The 26,305-nt window shown below is 34.7% G+C and overlaps 1 protein-coding gene across 1 annotated transcript in view; it reads right to left on the bottom strand.

Moving 5' to 3' along the window:
• Positions 1-683: 683 nt before the first annotated feature.
• Izumo3 (IZUMO family member 3) overlaps positions 684-26,305 on the bottom strand; it is a 34,622-nt gene continuing 9,000 nt past the window's right edge. The window contains 2 exon segments of the mRNA XM_005401190.1: positions 684-722; positions 2,697-2,798. Of these exon segments, the coding sequence (XP_005401247.1) occupies positions 684-722; positions 2,697-2,798 (141 nt within the window).

Here is a 26,305-nt window from a genome sequence, read left to right as displayed (position 1 = left end):
ATCAGCAGAATGCTGAATAACTTATCAAGAAAAGAAAAAGTTTTTTTTTTTTTTTTTTTTTTTTTGGTTTTTCTCCGGTACCGGGAACCGAACTCACGACCTTGCGCTTGCCAGGCAGGCGCTTTTGCCGCTGAGCTAAATCCCCAGCCCCATGAAAAAGTTTTGTATGACATACAATAAAATTATATTTAATACTATTAATCTTTATCCTTCAGCAAATGTATTATAGATTTAAATTATGCCATATTAAAATCACATACTAGCTACCCAAGAAAAAGCAGACTAATCGTAGTTGAACAGTTAATGTATGCATCTATCATTCCATTCCTGTTATGTTTTACTCAGGACTTACAAAATAATTATAGTCCATATTTTTAAAATATGATGTGAAAATATCTAATGATACTGCCCACACATCATAGACAGGCTTTAAACTAAGGGTTCAGTGTTTGTTATCTCGTTGCTTCTTCACCGCACTGCTAAAAGGAAAATACAAACCTATTTTAGGGTGGAAAAGCAGGAGTTGGTAAGGTAAGAAAACTTTCCCAAAGTTATGTAACCAGAGTAGTTTTAAGATTGGACAGACCATGTCCAGGACATTTGGTGCACTACTGCCATTTCCAGAGATAGGCAGAGAACACATTTTATTCAGAGTTAGTTCCTCATTTAATAGCTTTGTAGGCTTAGGTATTGTCACTGCACACTTGCCGAACAGGAATGTTCTGTAGAAAAATTAGACAATGTGTGTAAATGTTATTTAAAACTTTGATACCATAGTTTATTTCCTTAAAATAGTCTTTTAACCAAACGTTTTGTTTGACAGAGTATAAACTAAAAACAAAATGAAACTTTGTAAATATTTAAAGTTTCTTTTAAAATGCATTAATCCTTAAAAATAGTATTGTGCTGCAAATTTTTCAAAGGGAATGGTCATAGTGTAATGTTTACCTAGCACACAGGTACATATATTGTGTAAAAGATCTTAAAATTCCTAGTATAGAGCAGCATGGATCTTTATCACATGACATAAATACGTCTTCCTTCTAGCTTTTCTGTAGGAACATAAATATGCTAAACACAGAAAAGAGTTTTGGCTAAGTTTTGGTAGCTCAGCAGTGACTGAAGTACTCCTTGGCATCTTTCAGTGAAAATACTGATCAAACTATATTGGAAAACAACGTTTTCAAATAGATTGCCCTGAAAACCACAAAAATTGACTGAAGACCTGTCAGAATGTATGCTAAATTCCACCAAAAGGGCAAATTAGAAAATAAATCCAAAATGTTAGTTATATTTGCTTACAACATAAATTTGATAGAAACTATCTTAAGAGGAACATTATAGTGAAATTAGCAAGAAACAGATACAAATAGTTAAACTGAATAAGAAATAAGTCAAACCTTTTACATAATATGAGGCTTAACTGTCTGAATCCCTGGAGATTCAGTCTGAGAAGACTCCAAGTAAAGCACAATAGAATTTTGGTGTCTTTTAGTAGGTGTTCTACTTTTCATGTCATTAATACTTAAACTTTTTTTTGAAAAGGCTTTATTGAGGTAAAATTGACATGCAATAACTTGAATATCTTTAAAATATATTCTTTTGTGTTTTCTAATATAGGTACATATACCAAGAAAAGCATTACTAGACTCAAATTAATAAAAAGAATATTTTTATTTAAATATTTTCCTTTGCCTTTTTTGAGGGGGCAGGAATTGAACTCAGGATCTTGTGCTTGCAAGGCAGGTGCAGTGCCACTGAATCATACCCCTGGCCTGTACCATGTAATACTTTCTTCTCTTCCCTTCCTGCCAACTCCTTTCCCAAGCATAGAGTCATCTGCTTCTATCTACATATTAGTTCACATTTTACAGAATTTTACATGAGCAGAATCATATACTATTGACTATTTTTCATTATTTTGAGATTCATCTATGTTTTCTGTGCATCAATAATTTTTTGGTGCAAAGTATTGCATTGTAGGAATATGCCTCAATTTGTTTATTCAGTTATCTATTAAAGAACATTTGGATTCTTTTCACTCATTGACTTGACAAAGCTTTATGAACATTCATGAATGGGCAAGGAGGGAATGTGATATATTTCTCTCTACATGACAAGACTTCTATTGATGATTGTGATAATGATAATGATGACAACTGACATTAAGTAAGCACCTGCGATTAGTCAGGCACTGCATTGCATTCTGCATGTCAAATGTATATTACATGAGCAATTGCAACAAAATAAAGTTAAAGCTCAACTCAGGCACCCAGACCACAAAATTGTAAGATACTTAAGGGTATATGAGAAAACACTCAGAAAATGATTACACTAGACATATGAGGATGATTTCCATAGCTCCTGGGCAAAGACTGCTTCCTAGAAAAAGTCTTTGATTGACCACATCTCTTTTTACAGGAATACAGAGAGCTTTGTTTTGCTTTGTTTTTGGTTTTTCTCCGGTACCGGGAACCGAACTCACGACCTTGCACTTGCCAGGCAGGCGCTTTTGCCGCTGAGCTAAATCCCCAGCCCCTACAGAGTGTTTTAATTGGACTGCAAGGAGGGCTTGATGTACATGTCTTGCAGCTGAGGAGGCCTGAAATGCTTGAGTCACTGAGAAAGTCACAACTGAATGTGGTCAAACAAAGTGTGAAAGCAGGAGACAGCACTCAAGAAATAACAACACTTACCCCGAAGACCATGAAGACTGATTCGAACTGCAGCTCAGTGTTGCCCAGGGGACCCTCCAGGAGGATCAGAGCACTGAGATACCAGATCCGGCTTGTGGGTCCCTAGAGAGGCAAGCGAGAATGGAGCAGTGGCCAGGAGTCTGCAGTGAGAGAGCTGGAAAGAGCTCTGTGGAGTTTGCTGAGGCCTGTGGGTGATTGAGGCCTTCCTGACCCACTCTACTGGCAAAGATTTTCCTGTGTGGACTTCTCTTCCCTGCACTCCTTGTCCTTAGTGAGAATTTCCCCCTTTTAAATAGCAACTTATCTGGGAAAAGATGAAGTTGAGCAATCATGAGACAAAGCACCAAACCACACTGTCTCTGAACAGGTTACCAAGTACAGTCCTTATCTCCAGAAGAAAATGAATGGAGAGAAAAGATTGAAATCCAATTACTGAATCAAGACAGTTTGTAATGTTAAGTTATTATACAACTATATCAAAACATGAAGGGACTTACTTTCCCACTGGATAACTTTTAAATGGATATGAGGAGGTAGAAATTAACTTGCCTTTTGATTATGTCCTCGGTGTCACTGGTATGTAATATAATGATTACAAATGAGTTATTAACTCATAATAACATGTTCCTTTTGCAATTTTACTTGCTGAGTGTAAAAATTTTAAGGATAAATGCTCATGTGAAAAACAAGATATGTAGTTTTAAGTAAGAAATTCAGAAGAAAATAATTGTTGCCTCCACAAACTGTCACTTAGACCAGCATCACAAACAGCTCAGTGTTTGTGTTGACCTGCTTTGGGAGATAAAAAGGAGTTCTATCTCAAAGAGCAAGATTGTTTAGAAAGCACTTTGCAGATAAAAATTTAAGATGTGACTCCTTTGAGAAATGTTGATTTTGTTTCTGAAAATGCCAGTGTTCTAGTCTAGGTTCACATCATCTAGCTGCATGTCTTTCTCTGGAGCTCGCTGTTTGTTTTTAAGCAAGAGACATGAAAAATGAGGGTTCTGTATTGAGATGTAACTTGGTCACAGCAGAATGATCTCCATCTAGTTATATCACAGAGCTAGCAGAGCCTTAAGAAACTGGAGACAGAGCTTTGAAATGACAATTGCAAGTATAATGAAATCGTCACTTTCTTTACCCAAAGCGCTTATGAGTAGAGATGTTTTTCTTACCATTTGGTCTTTTCTTACATGAGGCACACACACACACACATACACACACACACACACACACACACACATCTACACATGCTCTGACTCACAATTTTGTGAGATAAAAATATATATGGCTTAAATAGAAGTTAACGCTGGCAAACTTATCCTGAACTTTGTAGCAGCATTTTTATTATCTTTCCTGGAAATGAATTCTGACTGCTAAGAGAAATTCCAGCACTTCTTTTATCTTTCTGAGTGGCAATGCAAATCAAATTTCAATAAACTTATTAATTTACATTTATAATAGGTTTAGTTTTCATCTTGCATATATTCTGAATCAGAAAATTCCTCGCATATCTTTTCCAGTTCATTTTCCAATGTTAGGGTATCACAAAGTGAATTTTGAGAAATATGTTGAATAAAGCAGCTATGATTTTAAATATTTAGGAAAAAATTTTCCACCACATTTGGATACGAAATATTTGAGCATATTTAAATTGAGTATATTACTGGAATAAATCTAATACTGCCCTGGATTCCAGGTTTAACGTTCTTCTTTCATTTTTAATGACTTTTTATTAATCTTATGATAAAAAATACAACATAATTACATTCAGAAATACTTTTTCCATCCCCAATTAGTGCCACTAGTCAGCTATTTTAGATGCTCTAATATGTAAGTGGTCCAAAGCTAAAAATATTTACATTTTAATTGGAGAAATAATTGAAAATTAGGGATATATATATATATATCCAAAATAAGAATATAGAAATATAAACTAAGTATCAAGAGCAATAAAAATTTTAGCTTTTATAATTTTTTGTGTCAGATTCTTCCTCATTCCGCTAAGCCAGATTTAATATAGTGTTATTTCATTATGAAGATGTTTTGAGATCAATATGGAAGGGTTTAGGTGATAAATTTTGATAAATTTTGGCCCATATGCATTTAAAAATATTTGTTGTTAAGGAAACTACTATGGAAGCACAAAACATTTCAAAGGAGTGTTAGTTATTTTTTAGCTGATAATGTTTCCCTAACTTTTCCTCCTTTTTTTAGCACTTAGTACTGTATTACTCAAATTGGTGCTCAATGTATATTTATTGAGTCAAATTGGATTTTGGAAACATTTTTGGTGATACAGAATGGATGGAAAGCAGTATCATGAATAACATAGGCTGAAGGTTGGGAACCAAATTTAAACAAGTAATGTATGTAGTACTTCATCTCAAATACTTGGTAGATGTAGTTACTTTTCAAAATTTAGACTTACTATTTGACTTTAAATAAACTTGGAATTTTTCACTTCAGATTACTTTGTGTGATGCTTATAGAAGATATGTACTCAAGGAAACTATATATATGTACACCTCTTTATATTATATATTTGTATAAATCAGAAAGATTTTATATATATATATATATATATATATATATATATATATACATACATATATTATACTTACCGTCAGTACCTGTGGGCAGACTGTCTCATTTGAGCTAACAATAATGCTGTGAGGTAGAGTATATCATTAGCATATTACCACTGAGGAAACTGAGGCTCAGTGAGATTAATTAATTTGCATGAATTCACACAATTATTAGAATCCAGAATTTTAACTGAAATTTGCACAGTTCCAATGCTACATGTTCTTTTTCATTGATCCTCTGTTTGAGGAATGAAGCAGTACAGAGGAATTTTAGAATGTTAACAACCTTTGGGGAAATGTTGACCTTTATTGATTAGAAAATTATGGTCACCTTTGTCCATGGTAGAATCAGGGATGTAAACATAAAGAACCAGCTGTAAGCAGTACCAGGCTGACAGAAAGAAGGTATCCTAAAAAGATAACTTGCTTCAAGAAATTACCGGAGTATGGTGGTGAATTTTGATGAGTTTCACAGTTGCTATTTATAATATTCAAATCAATAGTTCCTGCCCTGTAGCTGTGAAGTACACTAAAATTACCCAACCTTTGAGTATTAATTGGGGCAAGAAAATAGCAATGATATTTCCTTGGGATACAAAATTATATTTGTATTACTGCATACAAATAATATTCTCTTTCACTTGAATGAAAACAGATGGATAGAACCTCAATATAAATACTTATTTCTCATAGTACTGATTTTATGAGACATTGAAATTAGGCTTGAACAAGGGTTGTGAGCTCTGCTTAGTGTAATACTTTTATTCTGACAAATAATGTCCCTAAGACAGGTTAAAGCTGAAAGGACAGCTGAAACCCCTGTGAGTCAGGATTGCTACTGCAGTAGATATGTAGATAGTATTCTTTACCTCTGATGTGACCCTTACAAATTAATTACATATATAATAACTGGCCACCATGTAGATTATTCCTGCTATAGACAAAATTTAAAGGTTTTGTGGCTGTGGATAGAATATGTGATATTTGCAGAACTTATTGCTGAGTTATTTCAGTCGCTCAACTTTTCTAACTTAAAATTTTAAGAATGAGCAGCAAATTCTATTTATTGCATTACTATGATGATTCATGCCTACTAATGGTAAATTAAATGGTTAGTAATGCATGGTTGAGGTTACTGGAGATGTGTTGTACGGTGTACTATTACAGATGTTGCACTCGACACAAACTCACTATAGAAAAAGTACACGGAGATTTTGTTTATTTCTTAACAGAATTTATGTATTTTTATGTGCTATTTTCCATAAAATTAAAGGTGGTATTTCCCAAGGTAAATTTGGAAAAGAACTACAAAAATTTATATGGCAAGATATATTTTGATTAGGATGTTCTCTGTTACAGACTTAGTCCTAGTAGAGCTCTGCTTCTGCTTCTATTCTGAACAAACCCTATCACTCTCTGCATCTTTATACCCAGCGCTTCATATACTTTTCTTTAAGCACATTTGGTGAATTAAGGAGGTGACATCTATCTGAGCCCAGCAGTCTGTCGCACAAGACTCTAAATTCAGTTTTTATTTCAAGAGTATATTGAGCAGCAAGGGCTTGGAATTGCAAATCTAGCTGTGGTGTGACGTCTCTGGATAAACCCAGCCAGTACTTTAGCATTTCCATTTCCTAACGTGGAGATGGGAAAGACAACTGGGGGAAGGGAGAAGTGAGTGTTGGAGAGAAAGGGGAAGGAAAAATGATTAAGATTTAATCCCTCAAGATGAATGGAATTATGTATCAGAAACATGTACCAATTCAAACAGAAAAAAGTGTTCAGAGGTTTGTTTTTAAACAAAGAGCTTCAAGATGGATCTAGCTTTGAAAAGGAATATTATCAGTGGAAAACTAGAATTTGTCCAAAATACTCCTCTAGGCAATCTGATTCTATGGGGTCTCTAAACTTTTCATTTTCTTGGAACTATTATATCTCAGAGAGTTTTAGATAGCTAAGAGCAATGTAATTGATTCCAACTCATAGATACACATAAATTCTATCTAGAGGATATTCACTGAATTCTGACCGGTACTGTGGAAGACACCAACTTTGTGTCTATTGTGCACATTTATTTTAGTCTTCATATGGTTTAGAGATCTGTGAATTCTCTTTTGAAGTGATTGAGCTATGTTAGTGACTACCCTCACTAACTGATGCAGTAATACATCAATTGGCACTCGTTCATCTTAAAAAATAAATGTTATTGACAACTTCACTATGATGATGGACAAGTAAAATAACTGGAGGAATATTATATACTGTACCTTTTATTTCATTATTAGTGAAGCACTGATTGAACCTACTAGGGTAGGGTAAGAAGAAAGAGAAGAATATTAGAAAAAGTCCTTCTAATAAAAAATAAAAACTACACTGATTGAGAAGCAGGACAACAGTGTAAGAACAAGGAATGAGGAACTGTAATTTTATGATCTGTTATATAGCACAGTACAGCATGTAGGAGCTATGCACATAAAAGCAGTTGGAGTTTCCATTGACCATTTCTTTGTCCTGAATATTGTAATGTACATACTATATAGAACTCCTTATTTAGTGACAAATTTCTTTAACAACCAAGTCACAGGAACTTATCTCAGTCATTAAACAATGAACATTAGTACCTATACAAGAGGACTTAAAATTCTTTTGCCCAATGAGAGGTCATAGAGGGCCCTTTTAGAGAGAATTTTCAAGTATTAAGTAGGAAAGAAAACATGAAAATGATTATCCACGGAAATATTCCATTTTCTTTATTATCATTTAAATTACAAGGTACTAAATACCTGTCACTCACAAAGGTTTATGTGTAGAGAAGGGAAAATACTTTTTTTAGTGGACCAAGGGAAAAATACTGTTGATTATCCCAAGTGCTTTATGTGTCACATTTCTTTATTAAAATTTGGGAAAAATAATCTTAACAAGGCCTAGAGCCATTTAGAAAAACTGAATAGTTAATTTCAATTGCTATTTGTTTCTCTATATCAGAACAAAATATTTTACTTTATTTACCTAAATAATTTTAGGTCAAACAGGGAATATGTACATAAAAAATTTGTGATATGAACAGATCTTTTAAAATCAAGCAATTTTCTCACTCATGATTTTAAAATACTCAGAGAATAACTCATTTTAGGCACTTATATAAATGGAATGATTTTTCTGTTGCTCTTTTGATTGTCCTCTCTTAAAATGTATCCAAACCTTCATTGGAAATGGACATGTGATTTCCTTTGAGTAAGTAGAGGAAACTATTGATATGTTTTTCACTTTCTGCATTAGCGATCATAGTTCTGTCGGCCCTGGACACGCTGTTTCAAATCCTCTGGGGCAGTTTAAATGAAACTGGCCAAGTGAAAATGACAAGAAGAAATGCTTTGTATTCTCCTCTACAGTGGAAAAAAAATGAGTGAGGGAAATGAATCTGAGACATCAGCCAAATGTGGGTGCAAATATATTATTTGACCTTTTTCTAATGAAACATCAGTCATATAGGGAATTTTGGACAGCAGTCTATTATTTTACTTAATCATTCATGTGACAAAGACAACATAAGGTAAGATTTTATAAAGATTTTAAAACCCTCTGTTCAGGTAAATGGTAAAATAAATCAGGATTAACATATTGTGTGGCATTTATTGAAATTTTTGTTTGTTTGTTTGTTTGTTTTCCAGTACCGGCAATCAAACTTACGACCTTGCACTTGCCAGGCAGGTGCTGTGCTGCTGAGCTAAATCCCCAGCCCCTGAAATAATTTTTTGATGTTCTTTAGAAATACATAACTCCAGGTACTACTGAGTATTACCAGCAAAATAAAGTGTAGATAGCATGAGGGCTGGATAGGACTCTGTGTCTGTCTTTAAGCATATGTACGTGTTTGTGTAAGGGAAGGTGATTTAAACAGTAAAGAAGAGCACAGCATCCAGATTCATGTGTCCGGTACCTGTTTCTCTTACAAAAACAATGCATTATAAGCCTAAAATGAAGAAGCTTACATTCTGGGGAGATTTCAGCGTCCTGGGGAGAAGATTTTAAATGAGACTTACCAGGTGGGCCTCGTCTATGGACTAATTATGTTACCGTCCTGACTTGAAAATATGCTTGGTCTGAGATGATGCTTTAGAAAATCAAACCAAACAAAAGTGGAAGGAAAGCTTAGATATTTTTCATGTCATGCATTGCTTTTTTCTGTTAGCAGCAGTACCCTAGGAGTTTTTCTCTGAAACATTAGCCTGGCCCAGTAGGTGTCAGATTAGATATACATTACTCCATTATCCGGCATACTACTCTGCATCAAAGGATCTATGGGCTTGGGAACGGAAAGGCAGAGAGAATGAATAAAGGATATCTCTTTTCAGTTTTAGACCAGCACTTTTAACATTAAGAAAAATCAATAACTGGATTGACTGCATTCAGTAGGGAGCATTATTGTTTCCCATAATGTATCTAATGCATATCATTACCAGAGTAATCACATTATTATCTGCCTCTGCCTTGCTGCTTGCTTGGCTAGATATGAAGCTAGAGCTGTTTGTAAAGTACTATTTTTTTCCTCTTTTGCAAAATTGCTGCAAATTATATTTTTCCCATTTTCTTTATTAGTTGTTTGAACTAACCAGAACCTTTGAATTTAGACTAAGTGGTTTGGTTTGTTGTTGTGGGCATTATTTTTCCCCCATTAGAATTCCTTTTTGCTCTACTCAAATTAACCTCACCTTTAGGAAATGGGACAGAACATTTGTGGTTCATTGTGTTGTGCGGTGTAGGAAATGGGTAGCATAAATTGTGTATATGGGTGGGTTTTGTGTTTCTGAGATATCTTTTGAAGTCATTAGTTGCAGAGCAGTTCTGGAATATGCCTCACACCGTGTGGTATTCCAACACTCTGATGCAGGGACACCAAACAGCAAAGCACATCTGGAGGCTCAGACATTCTATTCCTTCTCTGCGAATATAAAGTGGGTTAAATATGTGCCTCTACTAACATTTAGTGGTGCATCTAACTCAAGTGTAAGTCATTCACCTACGAGCATCATAACATTTGACCAGTTACATTTTATGAGTCTTAGATCTCCTTTGTGGAATTGGGGGTCATAAAAATTTGCATGGCACAGATTTTTGATTGAGATTCAAGACAATGCATTTAAGATATCTAGCTGAGAGTGTGATCTTGGTGCTCTTCCACTGGTAGTATAGTAATAGGAATGGCTATTTCAAGTGGAATATATTATGTTTCTGCTAAGAATTTTTTATAATTCAACACACTGAGAAGTCCTGATGATGTCTGATTAAAGAGTGAACATTGGCAAAAGGAAAAAGAGTATGTACAGGAAACACTTAGGGCTTCTCAAATGCTGAGCAATGCAGTCAGACTGAGAATGCTTTGCATTAGATAGGAGATAAAGGATTTGTACAGCTGCACTGATTCACAGGCCTGGCCAAAAGAATTCTGAGAATGGGAAGACGGCATGTTTTGTAAAATAATTGTTCTCGGAAAGCAATGGCATTCTCGTGACCCTTTCCACCCCATATTCCCTCACTCCTTTTGCGTACTGAAAGCATCATTACTTAAGGGGGAATCTCTGATTTTCTACTCTGAAATTCAAATCTCCTGTATCTCTTCCTTTGTTGGAGGCCTAATCAAGGCTGTAGGTAATAACTGTCCTAAGAACCCCATTTGGCAGAAATTTGAACTCTGGTAAGCAAATCACTTTGTGTTCATTTGGAAACACTAAGTTGCAAACACTTGTCCAGGCCGTTTGTGGGAGCAGATTATGCTTGAGAGCTGCCAGTGTGTTTCCAAATTTAATTCTTACTCTATGTTATGGAAAATAAACCAAAGTACCTAGGAACTAAAAACCTCTTTGAATACAAAATTCAAGTGCATTGCTCAATTTGGACCTGGCAAGAGATGCAAAGGGGCAAAGCAGAAAATGGATGGTCTAATTTCCCTTCTCCTCCAGATGGAGGCATTTAGAAGAATCATTCTTTTAGTATCCGTAGAATAAACCAGTGGAGCTTCTAATATGAAGTCCACACATTACTGTATGAAATATAGGGAATGTTTTTGTCGTGATTTTTGCCATTTAGTCTATGCTCTAACCTAGTTTTTGTAGTATGAATTGTTTAGACAATGACATTTTATACATAATACACACTTATGCATATAGATAGAGGAGGATATTGTATAGTTTTATAAGAGAAGCAAATTCTATGTATACATCAGAAGGAAGGTACAGGAGAAGTACTTGGTGTTTGTGTATATATTTTACTGCTTTAATGTGGTTGGTTTGCTGGCCTCATTAGGAACAGTTTCAGTAGGTGTTTGGCAGGTTGACAGTAAATGCTCTTTCAGGCCAGAATGAAAATGAATGCAAGTAACTTGAATCAAATACGCTCTTGCTAGCCTGTGGTCAGTGAGAAAGCACAACTGTCTAGCCAAGCTTAAGAATGGACAGTGGCCCTTCTGAATTTGACTACAGATAAAAACCAGGGCAAATATCAGAAATTCTTTCAGTTAAAAGTGAATGACTTATAATCTACAAAAAGATACATGAATCAAAGGAATGGAGGATATTTCACACTAGGCATGTAAAACCTACTCAGAAAAAAAGAACAAGAGCATTACCAAATACTACCAGTAAAGCTACTGAAGAAAAAATAATTTGGTATCAATATTCTTACAGTCATGAATAATGTATTTTATTTAATATTTGCCTCATTGTTTTGTACATGTCATTTCATGGAAGCATCCTCAGAAAGAGGAACCCTGTTGTATGAAGGCTTTCTCACCTAAGACTCCTTAAACCACAGGCATCTGGGCCAGCACTGCTTAGTAGCTGAGAATGTTAATGAGGCTACCAGATACGTGTATTTAAACTCTGAGTTATTACTCATCACCCTGAAAAAGTATCTTTCCTTTCAAAACCACACTTTTCTCATTTATGTGGTGGGTCTTTTCATAGTACCTTCCTCATATCATTTCATTCTCTTTAAAGGAAGATACTGCAGCTAATGTATACAATATCTAGAACAGAGTGACAATTACATATTCTTATTCTGGTGCAATATAAGAGCTAATGTAGTATGATGACTATGTGTTGCTTCACAGCTTTGCTCATTTGTTTGACAATAATAAGGTCATGATCTTACAGTGATTCATGTGTAGAGTCCAAGTATTTTATGAAACATCTATTGTAAGTTACTTTGCTAGTTATGAGAAAATAGAAAACTGAATATAACATCCTACTTCTTAATTAAATAACTTATAATCAAACAGAAGATTCCATGACAGTGCACAAATGATTCTAACATAAGGTGAAATTATGATAAGCAAGTCAGGTAAAAAATATATACTCTGATGTTAAGAGGAGAAGGGAGATAACTTTTGACTTTCTACAGTCCACAATAAGGCAACTATTTTTACAATTGCTGTTGCTAATTCCAAATCCAAAGTACCCTGGCAGAACTAAACAAATACGTCTTTTAAGATACAGAGGTATCACTGGATGATTTATTAAATCTATTAACAATATTCACTTGAAATCTCTTTTGTTAAAAATAAATGGAAAGAAGATAAAAACTATTGTAAAAAGTTAAGACACTATGACCATATTTTGCCTAAGGCAAGAAGACTCATTGAGAAAAAAAATCTATGACAGATTAAAATACGAGCTATCCCATTAATCACACAATGCGTTGGATAATAAAGTGCGGTTGTTAACTTGATGTGCACCATTGAACATGGAGAAAAATATCACATAGGGAGACAAGTGCACCAGTGTATGACAACGTAATAGCTCGTGGATATATTCTTTTTGTAAATACAACTGTAGCATATCCAGTGTCTTACTGTATTGTGCTGTAAAATGTTATTCTTTAAGTCACAGAGATTAATGGTGCAGATTTTTCAACACTGGCAAAAATCATCATTTGAACAGAAGAAAGGGCGAGATAGACATGAACATATTCACTCAGAGTCTGTCATTCTAATATTTCATTTTCTAAGGGAGTGCTGACGATGTTAGTTTTTTCCTAAGTTTTGCAAAAAGAGAAACCAATGACACCTTCCACTGACAGGTAATTATGTGAACTAATTTCAAAGACTCATTTAAACTATGAGCAAAGATATTTAAATGTCTGTGTGGATCTAGTGAGCTTGTCCTGAAAATTTACTATTAGCTAAAATTACTAAATTTACTATTAGCCCAAACAGAGAATAATAAAAGTACTACATTCCGTAGAAGAGACAATCCTATTTTCAGAAAAGAATTACAGATTTTTTTCTGAAAACGTGTAAAAATTAAAATGAAGAGACTGTTAATAATTTTGATATTGTCCTGTGTTCCATTGTCCTTAACAAAGCGACACGAATTCCATGCACTACACCAAAGCTGCCCTGTGATTGCTTTCACCTGTGCTGTCCAAGATGGCTGCCGCCAGGCGTGTGTAGTTACTAAATGCTCGGAGAACGGCTGGTGAGGATAGAAATGGGGGACAAGTGTAAAATACACACCAGGTTTCAGTGCTTAATTTGGAACGAGGTGAAATATCTTAATCACAAATACTTAAATGTATCCGTCTCATCTCTTTCTTTCCGAAAAATGATGAAAAAAATGAGGTATATCTGCGGTTTGCATTATGTTTCTATGACAGTGCTGCTCTTTGCGATTCTTAAAGTCAGCCACTGAAAAAGGAAATAACATTGTGAGCAAAGAACACTGACCTCCTCAGATCCACATGAAAAGAGTTCACTCTGATCATAAAACTTGCCTCTTCCAGATTGTAGGTAAATGCTTATATATAATTCATATAATTTAAAATACATTATGCATTAAAAAGGGCACAAGGAAGATAGTATACCATCGTGAATTTATATGTGGAAAGGGTTAACCATATTAATATAATCGTATTAAAAGAGATATTGTTAAAAGGAAAATCTCCCCTTCCATGTGGTCTGAAAGTACACTGAAAATTTATTTTCTTACTGAAGAATTTCAAATCCAGAAATTAATATATAGGTATCTTTCCCCAAGCCCCTCTCATCCATTGTCATAAAAACCAAAACAGGACCTCCTTTCTGCCATAAGCACCATAGGAAATATATTGGTCTTTCTTTGTGATGGCATGTATGTGTGTAAAACTGGGGGTCAGTGAAGGAGAGAAAATGCCCTCAATGCAGTCACAAGTAGGAATAATGCAAGGAGTGATTCTTAGGATTTCTTGCTTTGGGTTACTTCCACAGGTTGGCTTTGGGTTGAGAAGTTAATAAATCTGTATCATCTACTAGTACATATGTTGAGGCACTTATGACTTCATTTGCATTTCTAGTAATAGGCTTTTGTTGATATTTTAAAAATAGAGCTCATCTTTCAGCCATCATTTCCATGAGTTTAGAACACAGTAGTTTTTCCTTGAGGCACGAAGTTGTCACATACCAGTTGTGTCAGGAAGGGATGTGTTTGGAAGTAGTTTTCATGTTTGTATGCATTGGAGATGGTTATTCTCTGATATGTCTTTTTCAGAAAGCTTTAAGTCTTTTAGAGCCACTACCAAGCTTAGGTATGTGGACCAGGCCTGAGGATTAATCTATGAGGACACTGCAAAGTTAATGATGCTATCTTTGAAGGAAAAACAACTTGTGGGTTTTAAACCTCTGCTGTCCAGGGCAGCAACATCCAAGAAACATGTGGTGATTCAGCACTTGAAATGCAGCTAATGCAACAGATGAATAGGATTTTCATTTGATTTTAAAAATGCTATAATTTCAAAGTAAATTTAATTTTAAAATTAAAGCATAAACTTAGACTTTAAAAATATTTTTGTGTGCTAGGGATCAGACTAGAGCCTCATGCACGTTAGTCAAACACTCTGCTCTGAGCTAGAGCCTTTAAAAATTATACTTACACTTAAAAACCCATGCCAGATTTAATGATCACAAAACCTTTAGGTATGGAACAACTTCAGATTTGCATTTTCAGCTGTAGACTTTATTATATCTAGATAAAGATCACGTATTTCTAATCAAACATTAAATTAAAATGAACTTGGGCTGAGGATATAGCTCAGTGATACAAGTGCCTGCCTGGCAAGCACAAGGTCCTGAGTTTGATTCTCAGTACCACACACAAAAAAGATCTACTAGATGTATGGAAAACTATAGATTTTTGAAGACTTATTTCTAAGATAAATGTAATAGCTTCAATAATTTTACAAATATTGCACATTGAAATGGTATTAGTTTAGGTAATTGGGTTAAAAGTGCAATTAAAATTGATTTTATCTGTTTCTTAAATTTAATCTTATATTTTTTCTATGTTTTTGTCCTTCTTTCCTTTTTTATGAGACAGGGTCTTGCTATATTGCCATGTCTGGCCTAGTAATCTTCCTGCTTCAGCCTCTCAGATAGCTAGTACTGCTATTATACCTGGTTCTCCTTAGTTCTCTTAATATAGCTATTAGAAAAAAAATTTATATATATATATTTATTTTGGGGGGTACCGGAAATCAAAGTCAGGACCTTGTGCTTGCCAGGCAGGTGCTTGTGCATCTGAGCTATATCCCTGGCGAAAATTTAAAAATGTATATGTAACATATTTCTATTGGACTGTATGATTCCAACTGTAAGAGAAAATACATTGGAAAGATCTTTAAGATACAAAACTCAAAAGTGACATAAGGTGAAAAACAGGAAGCAATCAGTGGCAAAAGGGTGGGGTGAGAAGTAAACCGACTCAAAGAGAAGCGGGTTCTCATGGTGCTGCGCCATCAGCTGCTCGTGAAGCCTGAACTGACAGGTTCTCAGGATCAAGATCTTTCAGCTTTCACTTTTTTGTGTGTTTTATAACAAGTGATAAACCAGTGTGCTATTGCTTCAATAATTACAGTTTTAATTATTATTAGTTTTAATCCAAAAGAACATTGTTGTATTTTAATCTCCTTTCAGCCTTCCATTAGAGGTTTCATGAAGTACATGAAAGCATACAAAGGATTTTATCAAAAAGTATTTACCAGAATTATAGGACCCCAAAAATGTTAAGGCCAATCTCATGTCCCTGGGTAGAAACCTAATGAAACTTGGGGACATTATAGTACATAAAATCTACTCCGTAACTAAATATTGCACTAAATCCATTGGACAGCTTGGAACAAATTATGTAACATTGTGTTTGCCATGGAAGTCTTATTACCTTCATATTGAATTAAAATAGCTTTTCCTCACCCAGGAATAGAATGCAAGCTCACTGTAGAAAAATAGGAAATACCAACAAGCAAAAAAGAGAAATAAGAATCACTTGTAATCTACACCACTCGGAGATAATGACTAAATTTTGCTTGCATTTCTTTCATGAAAATATCACTGGCTTTAGACAGGACTTGGTATGTTTTAATAAGCACTGCATCAAAAACCCTGCTTAACACGTTTCACTCTCTTATTTTTTTAAAACTTCTTTTGGACTAGTTTTGTAGTCCAGACTGAGGTTATTAGCTATGGAAACAACAGCTTAATAAATGACATCTTGTACTCTTCAAAGTAATTCAGAAAGTGCCAAACAAAAAACCAGGAAGTGTTTTCATTCACTAGAAAATCTTGTTGAACATTTTCTGACACCATTAGTAAGATAAGGAGAGTAGGGATGAAAAAAGAAACATGAATTCTGAATCATGAAGAGCCAGAGCTTATTAGTACTTTGAGCAGAAGTCAGGAAGGGTCACCTCACAAGGAGACTGACGAAACGGTATTAGGTAAAGGCTTCGAGTGTTTCGAGAGTAATCCTTCACCGACAGCCCTATGGCCATCTAAAGAGAACACTGCACAAACATGCCTACCTGCCCATGCTGCCCCTTGATTGGAAAAAGTGTGTATTTGTTTTGTCTTCCAGAGAAAGATGCTTACCCAAGTGTAAAAGTACCCTGTGCATTTAGCAGTACTAGAGGAGGGAATGCAAACCCGAGGACCTGAAGACAGGCGACTGCTTTTGATGCAGTAGAGTTCAGCACCATCTATCCTGTGCACATTTGCTTCCATTTTTTTCTGGCTTTCACACTGGCTATTGTCCTGCCATTTTGTCTTTTTTTAAAGTTCTTTTAAAAAAATAATGAAAAAATTAGACATGATACAGAATTTCACTAAATAAAATGATAGGAATTCAATAATAATTGTTATATTGCATATTGTCATCTTCAAATTAGTTGTTCAGATTACCAGATGTAAGCATGCATAGTTGATCAGAAAATAAGAGAGGAAAAAAATTAAGCATTAATTTTTCCTTTCAATAGATTTAGAAATCAGCAGTGCAATTATTCCAGCTATCCTGTGTATATACATATATATTTTTTCCCTTTCTTCTTTCTTTCTTTCCTCCTTTCCCTCATCCCAGTTGTTCCTTCATGTTGAGCAATTTCTTTCTGTTTCACAATATCTATTATACCTTTCAGATTCTATTTACTCTTTCAGGTTCTTACAGTAGGGAGACAATATGATGTTTACACATGCAGGTCTGATTTATTTAACTTATGAATATGGTCTCTAGTTGCAACTGTTTGCCTATAAAAGCCTCGAGTTTATCTTTTTTTTAAAGCTGAGCAATACTCCATTGTATAAAAATACCACATTTTTTATTCATTTCTCCGTGGATGAGCATTTGGTGTCTTTCCAGGAGTTAGCTATGATGAATTGCGCTTTCATTTTGTCTTGATATTCCACCTAATTTTTGGTCAGTTGAAAAACAAAAACATGAATTTTGAACTTAGAAAAAGCAAAAGGCTCAATGTAATGTTTCAAAAATTCCTGTATTCATTCTTCCTGTACTTATATTAATTCTATTCTAAAATCCATGGTGAGTGGCAGCTGCAGTGTCAAGGGGACCTTTAACTTCAAGATGGTGGCCAGTAAGCTGTCTAGGACTTGAAAGATCAGGATAGGTCACTGTGCACAATACTGCAAACGAAGTGGCGGGGTTAATAATACCCGGGTTTACTCAGCTATAAATGAAAGCATTCACCAAGGTTTTCACTGACACATTCATACAACTTTTGTTTATCTTTTCTATGCCAGACACTGTTAGGAGCTCTTGGAATAGGAATATTAGGAATAAACAATAGGCACGGTTCTGACTTCTAGGAGTTGGATATTAATTCATACGTAATATTCTTTACTTTCAGTAAAGCTAACAAAGAGTGGGCAATGGCACAACTTTATGTGAAATTATAAAGTGACATGGGAATTCGGAAAAATCTTCCTTAAGTGACATTGAATTGGATGCAAAGTTCTATGGTGCACAGCTCCATCCTGTGCAGACGAAGGTGAACGGACTATGGCCCGTATCCCTGAAGAGTTCATGTCTAGGAGAGTAACATGAAATTCAATACAAATCAAGTGGGAAAAGGAATCTGTAGAGGCACGTGAGCTCCAGTGGGTCCCAAAAACTGAGAGTAATTAATACTATTTTGAAATCTCAAGAAAGGATTTATGAGAGTTCAGATGTATGGTTTGAAAAGCATTCCTTCGGAAGGCTGACAACTACTAGGCAATTGAGACAAAGGAGAACAGAGAAAGTAATGTCTTGGAATAGGAAAAAACCTAGAATGTTTAGCAAACTGTAAGTAAAATAAGAGAAAGCCTAAGAAGGCCCTTGGCTAAAGTGGAGATTTATACAGAGGACATGCTGAAAAATTTAAGGCACGCAAAATGTTCTATGAAAGAGTTTATACTTCTCCAGGAAGGTAGCTAATGGAGTATTCTAATCCAGGATTTGATGTGGATTTGTGCTTTAAAACTAATCATTCTGAGCATCAAAGGTCGGATGAGTTTGGCTTTTGGAGAGGCTGGACACGGGGAGACCGATGAGAGGCTCTGGAATAGCCCCTGAGAGAGAAGGGAGGGACCTCAAAGGTGGCAGTAGCTGGGATGATTTAGGAGATCTTTAGAAGTGAAAATCAATGCTAATTGAAGAGGGACTGGCTAAGATGAATGAAGAAAAGAGGATTTAAGATTATATTGAGATTTCTCCTAAGAATTCTATGTTCTGGGTAATTTACTGTATTCATGCAGCCAGTCCCAGCCAGCAGAAGACTTCTGACTTGGGGTTTGAATACTGATTCTTTTGTAACTTAATATGCTTCTGAGAAGTTAGTAAAACTAATCATTTTTTATCTGAAATAATTTTGTGGGATTCTTGAGGAGATAAGTATGAAAACATTTAGCAGAGCATCTTGTCTATAACCCAAATTCAACATGTATTTTCTTTCTGGAAACTGCATTTTATGAGACAGGAGATGGTTTAAAATGAGTTTAGTCCAAGCATGAGGAGTTTGAAGCTGTTATTACCTGTCTAGGTGTGTGCACTTAGCATGTATTCAGAAATAGAGGCTGCAGACTTGGAAGAGGGGTGCAAATCCAAAGTTAAGAATTTGGAGATGTGAATATTACATGGTAGTTGGACTCATCCGAGTGGGTGACATTCTTTTAGGAGTAAGGTAAAGAAAGAGTGGAATGAGCTCTCTGGTACCAGCATCTAAAAGGTAAGCAGAAAAAGAGGGATAGCTCCCCAGACCACTGAAATCATGATTTAAATAATAAAAAATCTCAAAAATAAGAACAAAACCTGACTCCTACACCACAGGAGAGATACTTTAGGAAGTAAACCGTTAGCACCCAGACAAATCTTAGAATTGAAAAGTAGCTTATGGGACAAAGAGAATTTTTGAAGTGTGAAACCACTGATAGCCCTAGAACAATGCCAATGTAGCAGTGAAGAAAAAAATGCAGGATGTGGTGAATAAGAAGAAAAGCAATATAAATAGTCTAGGAAATTAGAATGTTCTTCTAAGAAGTTTGGCATAGAGGTCTAGTGTGATAGTTAGAAGTAAAGTCAGGATGAAAAGACCTTAATTGATAATAGCAGACAATGAGAATAAGGAGCTCATATTGCAGAAAAGGAGGAAGATAAAGGATGAGGCAATGTTCTAGAAGAGATTTTAGGTCACATCATAGAAATCATGAGATAAATTATGAATATGAGATGCAAAATGCAACTATCCTCCCAGGCAGAATGAAAGGGAAGTGAGGTTAGAAAGAGTATTGATAATTAGAAGTCAATAAGCTTCCAGCCTAAAATCAACTTTTGTTTTATACTGTTATTTAGTTTTTATTTTTTACATTCTAATAACTCTTGTTTTGAGTGTTTTAATTAGCCTGGTTAGCATCTTTTAATATTATCTCCGGATAAAATTAAGTGTTAAATTTTCACAAGTAAAAGAATATTCATTTTTAATATTCACAAGAATATGGTTCTCAAAATCGTGCGATCAGTACTAATACCCAAGGAAATCACAGCAACTTCTTTCCCTAATGATTCTTATATTTTACCAAAATGTTTTAGCTAAATTTTCTATAGGGTTGACATGGAGGCACTGGAACATATGTTAGCTCTTAAAATCTAATTGTTCCAGTAATGAAATTATTTGTATTGGTTTTTATTGGCATAAATGAGATTTTGGTTCAACGCTTGCTTATTGAAATGATATTTTCATATATCTTTGTTGTGTTAACCATTAGCTCAAGCTTAAATTGGAATTGCAAGTATCAACTTATATTATGCTTACATTTGAGGAAATACAGCAGGATTATACTTAGTGCTTGAACACATATGCTAATTAGATCATCTTCATTTTATTTTATTGTAAACATATAAACACAAAAATAACAAGCCTTTTCTCCTACTTGTGATTCTAGAAATTGTAAAGATCAGTTTCTAGATTTGTAATACAATATAATTGTCATAAATTGTGCAGACAGAAGGATGACCTATTTTACAAACACTGTACAATGGGCATTTAGTCCAACATTGCACCTGGAAAGTTTTTCGAAGGAGTAATTTTATGTACAACAGGTTGATTTCCACACACTTTATTATTACAAACATTTTAATGACATGTGATACTTCAGGCTGCTCCACTCGAGCCCACTTAGAGTTTTGTTTTACTTTTAACACAGCAAGATCTTTAGTGTTTTGTCTCTGGTCTTAATCACTTTTCTCAGATCTCTACCCAGGTGATCAGAATCCTATTTTCTGTTTGATACTTATTTTGTTTAAGGGCCTTTGAATGTGTTTCATAGGATTAATCTTGCTGTGTGTGTAAATCCAAATACTGAAGGCATATTTTTTTGTACTCTTAAAGAATCCATACTCAGTTACTCCAAAAATAAATTTGTATTTTTTCTATTAAACTTGCTTGCCCTGTATTTTCTACTTAAGAGTAAACAAAGACATGGAGATAACAGAGGGGAAAACCCACAATTTCAAGCTTCAAGTAAAATTGAAATCAACACATTGAATTGCTGTCTAAGATTTTCCTTAAACATGAATTTGCTTGCAATAATTACATTTAGACTACTTAAAAATTCTTTAAAGAATACTTGCACTTTTGTTTTCTTTTTTATTCCTGTGTCAATATCTATAATATACATTTTTATTGAAACAATCCCTTCCATTTAATTGTTATAACCATATAATTATTTAAAATGTCTCTTAAAATATATTTTTTTTAAAAATGTATTTTCCTTTTATAAAATTTCCACATTTTAAAATACATTAAATGTTAGGGCTGGGGATATAGCTCAGCGGCATAAGCACCTGCCTGGCAAGCACAAGGTCCTGAGTTTGATTCCTGGTACCCCCACAAAAAATATATTAAATATTAAATATCTGAAATGTGAATAAAAATTGTAATTAACATTTGGTGTTAGTTATCTATATTTTCTGTTTTATATTTTATTTACAGTATAGTATAATTTTCCTTCTTTGTACATTCTCTGAGTTTATTTTATTTTTTTCCTATTTGCTTAGTTTGAATTCTTTGTTTAAAATTTTGTATTTTTTATCTTTTTGATATATGATTAGAAAATTATATTTCTAAATGTGTACTTTAGCCACACTTCACAAGATTTAATAGGTAATAATTTTATTATTGTTTATTTTTAGGTATTTAATTATTGGCTTTGTAGTTTTATCTTTATTCATAAATTATTTAGAAATAATATTTTTAACTTACCAATATATGAAAATTTTTATTCTTTCTTGCTAAGCTTTTATGTCCCATAGCCTGAATAATTGTTCTTAATATAATAATTTTTCAGAATTTGAAATTTTCTTTTTGATATATGTATTAGTTTGGTTAACACTAGTTCAAAAATCTCAGAAGCTTAATGAAATATGTCTATTTTTTTTAATCATAGAAAATTTAAAACAAATGCTCTGAATAAGAAGCATTTTCAATACCCTAAGATGTTCCTGTATGCTGGTTATCCACTGCTAGACACAAAAATGTCTAGAGAATTTTCCCTTAAATTTGTATATGCCAAGCTTGGAAAGAATTTTATCACTTGCTCCAATATTCCATTGGTGAAGATTTATTTTGATAAATCAGCTAACTGGAGAGGAGACTGGAAACGTAGTCTATCTACTTTGTAGGAGGACAGAGATCTACATAGGAAAAAACCAAGCCTTGTCAAATATTATAAATGCTCCATAAGCATCAGAAAGAAGAAAAATGTATTTGTTATGTACAGGGTTTAATGCACGTTTAAGGTCCTTCATTGCATTTTACATATCTATAACTGCTTACATCTTTTCTTTAAACTTATCATGTATTAAACTTTCCTATTTTGATTATGGAAATTATGTCAATAGTTTCTCTCTTTTTAAATTTGAGAGCTATTAGTCTCATACAATTCCACTATTTTTATGTTCTGGTCTATTACTTTTGTCATCATATTCCTCATGCTTGTTAATTTATTTTCACTTTCCAATAAGCTTGTCATGTTGTCTTGGGTTTATTCCTTACGAAGAGCATATAACATTAGAATTCAGTATACTCTATGTAATATTATTATTTGATAATTTGTTTTACTGTTCTTTTTTTTTCTTTTGTACTGGAAATCGAACTCAGGACCTTGCACTTGCCAGGCAGGTCCGTGCCAGTGAGCTATATCCCATGCCTTGTGTTACTGTTCTGATTTATTATTATTATTGTTATTGTTATTATTATTATCATTTTCTGTTGCAGTTGTTGCTGTTCTGTTCTGTACTTTGCTTCTATTTTCTTCTAGGTTGCTTGTGCTGAATAAATGGAATTTCATCTGTTTTGCTTCTCCATTTGAAAATATAGTTGCTATATATTGTTTTTATCTCTTAAGAGTTACACTCCAATATCTCATAAGAAAGTTAAAATTATCATATATGTGTGAGCACATGTATGTAACAAAGACCTTGGCAACTATTCCTTTTATTTAATTCCCTTACAGACTTTTTCAACTTTCAGCTTGCACTTTTTTTGACACAACTATTCTTTCTTTTTCACTCGATTGTCTTGTGTTCAACATTCAATTATATAATTGAGATGTTTATTCATCTTCTGCAATTCTATGTCTAATTTTCTTTTTCTGTCTCTGTTACATAAAATTTCATGTCAGCAAAAGATAATATCAATAACAGAGTTGAGCAAGGTCTGTGCAGAGAGGTAGTGAGTTTATTTTTCTTGTGATATTTTCCTGGGTATATCTTTCTTATTTTCCAAGATTCTTTTCTGGTAGACAACATTTTATATTTTCTGGGACAAGTAGGTCATATTACTGATGAAAATTTATCTAACTTATTTTGAGATATTATGATGAATTCATTAAAATATTTGTGATTTGGTGAGCTCAAGATGGAAATATTATCTAAAAACATTTGTACATCAGAGTTTTCTTGAAAGGGCTAGATACTTCAACTCTACAAAGTATGTAAGTATAAAAATCAATATGTAGAAAATGAGCAACTTTTCATTCCAAAAACTCATATATATATATATATATATATATATTTCTGTGTGCCCACTCACTTATAAATGTTTAAGCTTGAATAAAAATAATGGAAGATATACCATAAATTGTTAACTGAGTTTCCCCAGGTTCACAGGGTAGATCAGCAGGGGAAAATAACAAGAAAAGGTGTCAGATTGACTGAAGAACTCATTTCACTATGTATATGTATAGCAAAACATCATATTGTGTACCTTGAATAAATATGAGGTATCGTCAAAACATATGGTGAATGTTTCATTTAAAAAATTATTACAGAATAAGACACATTTCCACTAATCCACCTGAAAATACTTCTTGCTTTGAATACACTACTATCCCACCATTCTTGGCACTTTTTGAAGCAGTTTTAAAAGTTTTTTTTTTTTTTTTTTTTTTTTTGTATTGCACTGTCATGGCTGCCTCCAAGTCCTGAACTGATTAAAAAGAAGTTCACCTTTCCTGGTCATTTTCATTTGAGGAAAAGCCAGAAGTTGTATGGTAGAAGAACTAGTGAATAAGGTGGGTGAGAATACATTGTAATGCTTTTATGACCTTGTGTTTTCACTGAATGGCTCTCAAGAGAACCATTCATTGTAGTTCTGATCACATCTCATGAAGACACAAAGAAAGACTTGCAGAACTGCCTCAAAAAATGGGAGGATGATGGTATTGCAGCACATGCCTATAATCCCAGCACTTGAGAGGCTATGGCAGAAGGAACACCAAGAATTTAAGACTTACTTAGGTTACATAGTGAGTTGAAGACCAGTCTTGAACTATGTAGCAAGACACTGTTTCAAAAAACAAAGCAAAATTGGGAAGAATGGTAGCATGGTAGTTTAAAGTGAAGAAGACTATGGCAATGTGTCTTACTGTGGTAAATTTTTAAAAATTAAAAACTCACTGCAGTCTCTGCCAAGGCTGGACTGAACTCTGGACATCTTCAGAAGGCCTAGTGACTCTTGGCCACACCACCTTGACCAGCGTGCAAGGCAGGTGAAACCCCGGGCAACCTCAGGGCCCTCGCTGGCTGCTTGCCACACCTGTATGCTGGGGCTGGGCTGAAAGCCAGACAGATTTAGGAACTCTGGTGAGCCACTCTGGTGTTCCCCCCAATTAGTGTGTGAGACATGTGGATCCCTGGACAACTTCTGGGGCCTTGGTGGTCACTTCCAGAACAACTCACACACCCCCTGGGAGCTCAGCTGAAACCTGGATAAAGTCAGTGGCCTTGAAGAATCCATCCTCACGTCTCCCCTTCCAGTGTGGGAAGCAGACTCTGTCCTGGGCAATATCTGAAGCCTCGGTGAACATGCCCTGCATCCCCGCTACTCTTGGGGAAACTGGGCCCAGCTCCAGAGACTTGCAGGAATGCCTGTGAGCCTCTTCTGCCCTTTCAACACACACCTGGGAATGCAAGAAAGTTTGGGAGCATCTGGGACCCCAGCCATCACCCACCAGCACAGGAGCTGCACTGAGCACTGTGGACCTTCAGACTTTCGCCCTGCCACTCACACACAATTGGGAGAGTGAGACTGCACTCCAGGGAGCCTCTGGATCTTCAAAAAGGACAAAATGAAGGAGCAAAATATAATCCCAGGCCCCCACACCACCCAAAACAAGTCCAGGAGGCATCAACACAGAAGAGCCTGCAGGTCATACACCTGAAATTTCGGAAATGATACCAACTGAAGTAAAGAGACAACTCCATCTGGCCATAGAAGAAATCAGATCAGAGATAATGTCTGTGGTGAAAAAAGAAATGACAACAATAAGGAAAGAAATGTTCAATAGATCCAAAGATGACACTGACTAGAAAATAGAAGAGCATAGACAACTGAATGAAACCTTCAGTGAACAATGTAGAAAAGAACTAGAAGATATGAAACAAATGCAAACACATACCAGGATATTAAAAATTCCATTGAAAGCTGGCAAAACCGCCTGAATGAAGCTGAAGATAGAATTTCAGATCTTGAAGATGGCATTGCCACTAATGAATGTGAAAGGAGGGATCTCTTAAAAACAGAGAGAACCAGGAAATAATAATTCAACAATTGAAAGAAAAAGAAAAGAAATACAATGTCAGATTAATAGTTATTAGTGAAACAAGAAGTGTCAACTCAAATGACTATTTGCAGAAATAATAGCAAAAAATTTCCCAGGCATGTTAAAAG

The sequence above is a fragment of the Chinchilla lanigera genome, unplaced genomic scaffold, assembly GCF_000276665.1.
Source record: "Chinchilla lanigera isolate Chin_1 unplaced genomic scaffold, ChiLan1.0 scaffold00071, whole genome shotgun sequence".
Taxonomy (NCBI): domain Eukaryota; kingdom Metazoa; phylum Chordata; class Mammalia; order Rodentia; family Chinchillidae; genus Chinchilla; species Chinchilla lanigera.
This window is presented reverse-complemented; position numbering and strand designations above follow the sequence as displayed.